The sequence below is a fragment of the Poromitra crassiceps genome, assembly GCF_964638095.1.
Source record: "Poromitra crassiceps genome assembly, chromosome: 8".
Taxonomy (NCBI): Eukaryota; Metazoa; Chordata; class Actinopteri; order Beryciformes; family Melamphaidae; genus Poromitra; species Poromitra crassiceps.
In genome coordinates this window covers 4482413-4491573 of record NC_139629.1, presented here as the reverse complement: position 1 = coordinate 4491573, position 9161 = coordinate 4482413, and the positions used below count along the sequence as shown (strand labels likewise).

The following is a 9161-nucleotide window of genomic DNA, read 5'->3' as shown; positions in this document are numbered from 1 at the left end:
TGCGCGCGCGTGCGTTTAAGAACCCATTTCTAAATCAGGATATAAAATCAAATGTCTCATCATGAAAGTTGATTGTTTTGTTTTTTTATCCTATACTGATCCTACGATCAGAGTCTGAGCTGAGAAACAGCTGGGCCCCTAATTGTGTGCCACTGGTTTGTTTGATCTGCCATCTATCTGTCTATGTATCATGCCTTGTCACAATCGCTCTGTTCATAGAGGCGGAGCACAAATCAATAAACATGTCACTCTCCACGGGAAAATACTCGTTGGGATTTCTATCAGGCAACAGAATGGTGTCTCTCACCTGTCAGGTGTACACTGGAAAAAGATTTCCCAATGAAGCTCTGACAGCGCGCCGAGCGGAGAGCTACGCTAAATGAAAGAAGGGAGAAATCAGGGTTCAGCGATTGGGTCAACACTGTTCAGTTGTTCCCTGGCATGGAGACAAAACAATCATTCACATGAGCCAGCCACTTGACATGCTTTGGGATGTGCTGCCTCTCTTAGCTGTCATTCATAGCCACTCAAACCATCTGTTGATTACAACAAAAAAAACCTGCCCACTCAAATCTATTTATAGGCCAAATCTCTGAGGGTCATATGTTGGGCATCTATCCTGAGCAAGTCTAGTATCTACAGTAGGCTGATATCCTTTGAGCAGCTGCTGTTATGACCATGTACGTATGATCCAACGAGGGAAACAGAAGTGCTTGTCGAAATTTATTAGGGTAAATTCACATTCGCAAGTTATACGTACAGTTCATAATGTTTAAAAAGAGGTTTGAAACACACACACACACCCCACCCGCCTTCTTTTAAACCCCCACTAAACGTCCATTGCACATCTCAAAGATCAGCAACAACAGAAATATGTTTGTTTTGGTCAAATGTATTTAGAACGGAACTTCTTAAATGTTTATGACTTACTAAAGTCACGTTCGGTACGTTCGTACCGACATTAAAAAAAGTATGAGACCATAAAACTTATAATTTAACATTAACAAGTGATTTTACAAGCGTTACAATGACATCCAAAATAAGTACCTCTTATAGACTACAAGGCATCCTGTAGAAAATAAAATCTGAGGAACATTTATTTATTTATTTTATTTAACAACATAGCTAAATAATTTCTCATATAAACAAACTATTGACATTCTAGTAAAAAGTGCTACTGCATTTGGTTCTTAAGCAAAAGGGCCCAAATTCTTTCCTATGAAGGGCCAAAAATAATTACTGGATAGAGGGCCGTGGGCCAAAGATAAATGTTGATAATGTGTGAAATTACATCACATTACATTTTATAGACAATTTCCATTCTAAATCTAAAATAAATGATGATGTTGATTTGGTAGAGTTCTTTTTCAGCACAATCCATGCTGCTCCTCATAGTAGCTCTGGAAAGTTGGGCAAAAATGAATGCAGGGTCACTGGGGTCACGCTCCTGTAGGTACCAGCTGACTGAAGCTCACTGACATGTACTTTGTGTGACTGTGTGTGTGTGTGTGTGTGTGTGTGTGTGTGTGTGTGTGTGTGTGTGACTGTGGATGAAACTTTAGTGAGCCTCTGTCAGCTTGTACAGTACATGCAGGAGGAGCGTGACCCCATTGACTTTGCATTAGTTTTTGGCTCTCTCGTTTTAGACTTTAAAAAAATGTGAACTATCCCTTTAACGATAACAAGTTGTCAGTATCAACACAATCATTTGTAAAAGCACGATACATGTAGGTTTCATTGGTTCATGTAGAGACAGAATATTTCATCACATCAAATAATCAAATAATTATGGTTATGCACTTGTGCACGTAGATTTACAAGACTAAACTTGAAGGGGTTGACAAATTGCAGGATGCAATATTGGTTTATGAACACAATGAAAGGGACAATGACAAAGACTCACTACCCTGTCCATACTGTCCTCCATCTTATCCGCCTGGCTTCTCATCCTGCACTTCAGTGCTGTTGGGGAAAACGGTGGATATGAAAGCCGATTGTCAGTATCAAGACAGAATGTCATGTACTGTAAATCATGTCGATTTACATACTGTGCATGTTATACAACTGTGTGAAGTAGCCCTGCTCGCACACATGGCTGTGTTCCGATCAGCTAGTAGTTCCCCTTTGAAGTGGACTGCACAGGGTATTTAGCCATGTTAAGTAATAAGGGCCTGTGTCCACCTAGCGTCTTTTCCTCAGGTCCAGCGTTTTTTTCCAGTTGTTTCCAATGGGGGGAGAGCATATGCGGGGCAGCTTTAGCTCAGGAGGTAGAGCGGGTCGGCCAATGACGCAAGGGTTGGCGATTCGATCCCCGCTCCCTCCCAGCTGCTGTCGCTGTGTCCTTGGGCAAGACACTTAACCCTCCTTGCTCCCGATGGTGTGTAGGTACCCTGCGTGGCAGCCTGCCGCCATCGGTGTATGAATGGGTGAATGTAGACTATCTACTGATTGTAAAGCGCTTTGGATAAAAGCGCTATATAAATGCAGGCCATTTACCATTTACGTATGCGGGCGCACACGGACGTCTAGAGAAAGTGCGCTGCGCCCAGCGTCTATTTTCAGAGCGCTCCGGCGTTTTTGTGCGCCCAACTCCCAGCGCTTCCAGCTGAAAATATTTTAACTTTTCAGAAAGACGCATGGTGTCGGGTGCTCCTTTTCTGGCAACTAATCATATGGAGAAACTATCGCAACAGAGACAGAAAGGCTCAATTGTGCGATCGGATTGGCTAGACACTTAAAGTCCCTGGAAACCAAAATCCACAAAAACCTTCTAACTACTAGCCGATCGGAATGCAGCCCATGTTTTCTAGAGTGGGAATCATGTCGCATTTCATGTTCTGACAGCGAAGTGGTGTTCCAGGTCATGATGGGTCAAGAATGATACAGTAGTTGCGCATTATAACTCTGGTTCTAGTTGCTCAAAGTAACTTGGGCGAGAGGCAGAAGCCGGCGGGTCTTTATACCCTCAGCTTTGTGTAGGCTCCTCCTGATTGGCTGAGGTGCATGCTAATTTAATGTGCGAATCCCTTTGTGTGAGCAGCATAGGAACCCTGCCAAGGGGCTCCGCTTGTGATCATAGAACTAGAGTTACAATCCATAACTATTGATTTAAGTGGGTATATTTTCAGTGTTGGTGAATAAAGGCTTCAAAGCAGACTAGCTGGGGAGCTATCAGCACGCACACTCACCGGATAAAAAGTTTTAGGTGCAAGGCACAGGAGTTTCCATAGAGCAGTAGAGAAGGAGCCAGCACTCAAAAATGTCCTTTTGAGGGTTTTTATTCCTGTTTCAAACAACAACGTACGCGTTTCAGCAAGAAGCCTCACAACGCTGACGAAGGCTTCTTGCTGAAACGCGTACGTTGTTGTTTGAAACAGGAACAAAAACCCTCAAAAGGACATTTTTGAGTGCTGAATAAAGGCTTACCATCATTTTGTAGGACTTGTTTTTGTCTTAGCCATTAGCGTTCCAAGTATTCCCAAAAGAACCTTTGAGCATTTCATCTGTGATGTTGATGCTGGGCGTCACTCCTCTGTGGAAAGAGCAGGAAGTAACAAGCCGCACTTTCATCCTAATGTGACAAATGAGTATAGACAGGAAATATCACTTGTAACATTTCACAAGTATAATAACACTGTATAACATAACTTACTTGTAACCTTCTAATGGCACTTGCACTACTCCCTCATCTTCTGCCAGCATACTCTGCTCCTCCTCCTGATGATTGTATGATAAACAGTTGAATTGCGTGAGGAAAACGTGTGCCGATTGACAAGAACATCAGCCGACATGCGCATCTCACTACTGCTTTCCAGAATGTGTCCCTTTTTCTAGAGTTAACGTGACCTCTTCAGTGGTATCCAAGTTCCTTCTTATGATGTTATTCAACTTGATACATGAATGAGACGACTAAATACCTCTTCAACAGAATCCTCCAGCTTCTTCTTCCTGCTTTCTGGCATGAGGTCATCCAGCCAGCTCATCTCTCTCTTGGTGAAGATACAGTCCATTAACTTCCTGATGAACACCAGAGCCAACACCTGCAGGGTTGACACGCTGCATTTGATTCTGCACCATATTCACACCATGCGCTTGGCGTTATACTATTAGAGACACACACTATAACAGTGTGACTTCACTATTAGAGACACACACTATAACAGTGTGACTTCACTATTAGAAACACACACTATAACAGTGTGACTTCAACCTGCTCTCAACACTTCACTATCAAGCTACTGGTAACAACAACAGTGGATTAATGGAATGTCTGACCTTGCTTACATAATTGTACCAATAGCTGAGTACCCACTCCTGCAACCATATCTATGACAGGTATATATACATACATACATACATACATAGGGCTTCAAATTTGCAGCGGGATTGCGAGAATCGCGCATATTTTTGCCAATTCCCGCAGATTTGTTCGGCAAAGCCTTCCTTTAAGATTAATCTGTGTCTTAATCTCACAAAAATGTCCCAACACAACACCTCAAATGGTGGTGATGATGGCCCTATACATGGCTGTTCACATACCATCATGGGAAACACAACAGCAGCCTTGGAAGTCTTGATGACCAAACAGCTGAGCTGGATGATGGTGAAGAGGTGGACCTTCCTCAGGGGCACGTGACGCAGGTAGATGAAGTCTGGCTGGTGCTTGCCGGGCATAGCAAACAGCTTCAGACGGTCAAAGAACTGGAGAGGAAAAACGATCAACTCTGCTTTACAGTTTTGGTCCAAAAATGATATTTCAACTATGTGAGGAAAGACACATCGCCTACTCTTACAGAATTATTAATAGCAGTAAGCTTCTGGAAGAATGCTAAGTGTGGTAGAAAAATCAATGCATGTCTACCACGACGTTATGTTGTGTCTGTGCTAACTCCAAGTCAAGACATAATAATAGGTGTGTAGGCTGTTCCCACAGGGACGTTATCGTGTCTGCACTTCCTATGTCCTTGGAAGACACTGTAAATGCCTTGTTCAGTGAATACCTCTCTGAAGAAGTGTATGTAGCCATGCTGTGTGCATCTCTTCCTCTTACAAGAATCTCCTTTAATAACTATATACTCAAATAAGACGGACCTCTCACTCCATCAACTTGTATTCAACTTTACGTATGGTCAGTGTTTGACAAAATTACAGCACTTCAATAGACTGGATCACCTATCATTTATAGTATGATGAATCCAGAGCCGTATAATAGAAGAGTTCCGACATCTCCATTCACTCCAATGCACCAGTTTTTTTCCAGGAAGTAGAAAGTGGAACTCTTGAGTAAAAGAAGCAGCACTGTCGAGTTGCAGCAAAATAGACAGTTTGTGTTGTACTTTGAAAGGGTTTTTCATCCCTTGAATCAAATAGTACATTATCAGCTTTATTTTACCATGCAAAAGTAGCGCGAGACCCATTCCTGGCTGTTCATTGGCTAATGAGTCTCACATTTTGGTCCTCCGCTGACGCCACTCTCTCTCTAGAGGACACTAGATGAATCCATTGTTTTGTGTGTGATGCAATGGTTAGGACTTTGAAAGTCTTCTAGTCTGTGTCCTCAGGCTGAGACAGAAAGACTGACAACTGCAGAGCGTAATCACATCAAAGGATAAATGAGACCAGTGCATACTCATACACTGAATGTAATGTCAGCTAAAGGAAGTGGCTGAAAAACAAGGACGCTGAATCAGAGTTTACCTGTATGCCTCTGAGGGAAGATGCTCCCATGTAAAGGAATACTCCATACAGCACAGGCATGGGGATGAACTAAAGGACGATGGAAACATCATTCAGTCACACTTCACATTTTTGGAGACAAAAACCAGTAGAAAACATTTGCAATATTATTGCAAATGTTATGTATGTGTCATATAATAATATGTAATATAAGACTACAATTAAAACCTACTGTACTCAAAACTCAACTTCAGAACAGCAGATTGAGAAATGTATGATATGTTAGGATATCATTACAGAGTTGCATACACTGTTTATAACATAATTACAAAGGGACACTGAATGTTGCATACACTGTTTATAACAAAATTACAGAGGGCACTGAACGTTTCATACACGGTTCATAACATTGTCTTAAAATATGGGAGGGAGAGAAAGCTGCACAAAGATCAGAACGGACAAATGAGCAAACATACCTTAAGTACAGACGTCATGAAGACAGAACAGCCCATGAGGGTGAAGATCATGAGGCCAGTGAAGCGCTGCTCTCTGATGCCGAGGAACCTGGGCTGCTCCCCGGGAGCCGAGCACTCTGACTCCAGCTTCAGGCTGTTGACGTGGGAGATGGAGAGGACGGTGGCTGCTACGAACCAGGGCAGGCCCATCACAGAGCACACACCCAGCATCACCGCCACCATGAACAGATCCAGGTGGTACCCACAGCCTTTCTGAAGGGGGAGACAAAAGTTGAATAATCTTGATCTTTTCCCCCCGGATTTTCTCATGTTTTTCGTGCTTTTTTGTACTTGGCCTTGCTGTCCCGGTTGTTGCCCCCCCCCCTCCTTCCTGATCTGGGGAGAGACTAGCACATGCTTCTTCCAATACATGTGCAGTCGCCAACTGCTTCTTTTCACCGGCAGGACGCAGTGTGTGGCAGGATCAAGCTATTCCCCCCAGTTCCCCTCCCCCCCAAACAGTCACCCCGATGGACTAGTGCAGCGACCAGGACTCATAACCCCCAGCTTCCCACCTGCAGACACGGCTAATCGTGTTTGTAGGAACGTCTGACCAAGCTGGAAGTACCGCTGCTGGAAATTTAACCCGGGTCTCCGCGGTAGTAGGCGAGTGATTTTGACCTCTACACACTACCCAGATGCCCAAAGTGGAATAATTTTGATCATGACTTGAAATCAAGATGCTTCCATGATGCAGTACAAGCCATCTAATAATGGAGTCAGACCCAACCCATTCCAACTTGGGCCTGGAAAACTACCTTCAGTTTGTGCTCCTTCCTGTTGATGATGACAGCAGTGATCTGCTGGTCCATGAAGATGAGGATGGTGCAAAGCAGAGCCGGGACGAGCGATATGACTGCTGTCCACCAGGGGTTGGGGCCCAACGGGTTGATGAACCAACCACGGTCATCTCTGGTTGGCTGATAAAGAGATGATTGTTGTTGCTTGTTTGTTGAAAAAATGTTGAATACATTATTTTGCAGGCTGTTGATAATTTGTTGAATAATTTAATTTGCAGCCACTCACCTTAAATACACTGGGAACCTGTAGTTTTGGAGATGGGACCCCTAAGGCATAGTCTATCATGACCATGGTAAAGATGGTGATGAAAACGGCAAAAGCACTGATGAGGGACCTCACCTGAGAGAGAGGAGGACTTGTAAAAAAATAATTCTAAATAACCTTGAATCATTCGGTTTTATTAAAATAATAATTATCCGATGCAAATACACAAAAACAAAGATTATTGGAAAAATTACTTTAAGTTCTCCAATCCTCCCCCCCTACATTCACACAGTACCTACATATGACCACTAGAGTGCCCCACTGCACTATGCTATGTGTAACAGAGACAGTAGTTATGATGCATGATGTGTAATACCTTTGTAGGAAAGTAATTGCTGAACTTGAACTCCTTGAGGAACGCAGACATGAAGACAGTTGAGAAGAAGAGAATGACACACCAGAAGAGAACATCAGGAACGTAGGGTCCATGAGGGCCACAAGCGCTGCCCACAAACTCCCCTCGCTTCTCAATGCAAGCCTGCAACGACAGGTAGAGAGGGCAGAGCTAAGTGCACCAAACTCACCACTGACTACCACCGGTGCCAAGTTGCCAACAGACTATAGCAGGGGTGCCCAACGTTTTCTTCCGCTCAAGATCTACTTTTACATTTTTCAACAGCACAAGATCTACCTGTCTGCCAGACACTGACAATACAAAGTTACACCCATTATCCAAAAATGATTTTGGAATCTACCGGTAAGCACCCTGGGATCTGCCAGTAGATGCTGATCTACTGGTTGGGCACCACTGGACTATAGTGTGCGACAGACAGGGTTTAAGAGCATCCCTGTCCAGAGACATCTAATGTAATCCAGCCCACATGTCCTTAATCTCTTCCCTTGGGCCTACTCAATCTGGGAGAGCATGCCACTTTCAGGAGAACAACCCAAGTATCAATTCAGTCTGTCTGCCTTTGCGCTGTGATGTGCATAGGAAGCTTTTGTGTTGGTACCTTGACCTCCAGTGCCTCCCAGTAGATCTCTGAGGCAGTCACATTGTTGATTTCCCAATACCTCAGGGTGCCATTGGTGGGCTCAGAAGGCTCAATACACGAACATCTGTGGGAGCACATGAACATCTTGGCCACTAACTAATCGCTCATCTGTCAAGGATTTTCCTCCAACAAATGTATTAATAAATAATTTATAATTTCTTTCATTATTTTATAGTTTCCTTTGCGAAAATGAGCAAACGCATCTTGTCATAATTTGTTTGTGAAGATAAGTGTCCACACATACGAGTAGAGGGAGATCTTCTCCAGGTTGTTGTTCTTGTTGAAGGGATAATGTTCCCCCAAGTGGATGAGCTTCTCCAAGGCCTCGTAGATGAAGATGATGCAGATGAGTGAAGCGAAGGCCTCCTCTGTAAAACGTGTGATGTAACAAACCAGGGAACTGGCATCTGTGGCCACCAGTGTAATGCAAAGGAATGCTGTCCACAGCCCAATACATGCTCTCAGTGAGAGGTAGGACAAGCCATACTCCCTATGTGAGGAAGAGCAAAAACATAGCCATATTCAATATGAAAGCACATCACGTGTGGATTATTTACAATTTGTAATGCTGTGGATTGGAAGAAGTCATTATCACAATGAAATGCTATTCCCCCCCCCCCCCGTCCATATATTCAGAACATTAAATAGTCTATATAGGAAGCCGGATGTTGGAGAGACGATACACACACACTTCCACAGAGCTTCTCCCAGAGCTCAAGCCGATAAGTATCAGACAATGTAATCACAATTACAAATACAGATGAAATGCATTGCATGCCCGTAGCAGTCTGGCCTACATGCCATGTGTTTTAATGAGCTGTATGCCATGTGGCATTGGAATTCATAAAGCCTGTGCCTGTGCTCAGTATACATAAATATATACATATACTTATACAGTGATACATATACA

At 43.4% G+C, this 9161-nt stretch overlaps 1 protein-coding gene across 1 annotated transcript in view; it reads right to left on the bottom strand.

Annotated features, from left to right (window-relative positions):
* Window positions 1-3453: 3453 nt before the first annotated feature.
* Window positions 3454-9161, bottom strand: part of slc4a10b (solute carrier family 4 member 10b) — a gene marked incomplete at both ends in the record, with an annotated part of 44977 nt that continues 39269 nt past the window's right edge. The window contains 11 exons of the mRNA XM_083641550.1: window positions 3454-3532; window positions 3653-3717; window positions 3918-4040; window positions 4540-4701; window positions 5698-5766; window positions 6153-6404; window positions 6950-7111; window positions 7218-7331; window positions 7573-7734; window positions 8210-8315; window positions 8496-8741. Of these exons, the coding sequence (XP_083497676.1) occupies window positions 3454-3532; window positions 3653-3717; window positions 3918-4040; window positions 4540-4701; window positions 5698-5766; window positions 6153-6404; window positions 6950-7111; window positions 7218-7331; window positions 7573-7734; window positions 8210-8315; window positions 8496-8741 (1540 nt within the window). The remainder of the gene's footprint in view (window positions 3533-3652; window positions 3718-3917; window positions 4041-4539; window positions 4702-5697; window positions 5767-6152; window positions 6405-6949; window positions 7112-7217; window positions 7332-7572; window positions 7735-8209; window positions 8316-8495; window positions 8742-9161) is intronic.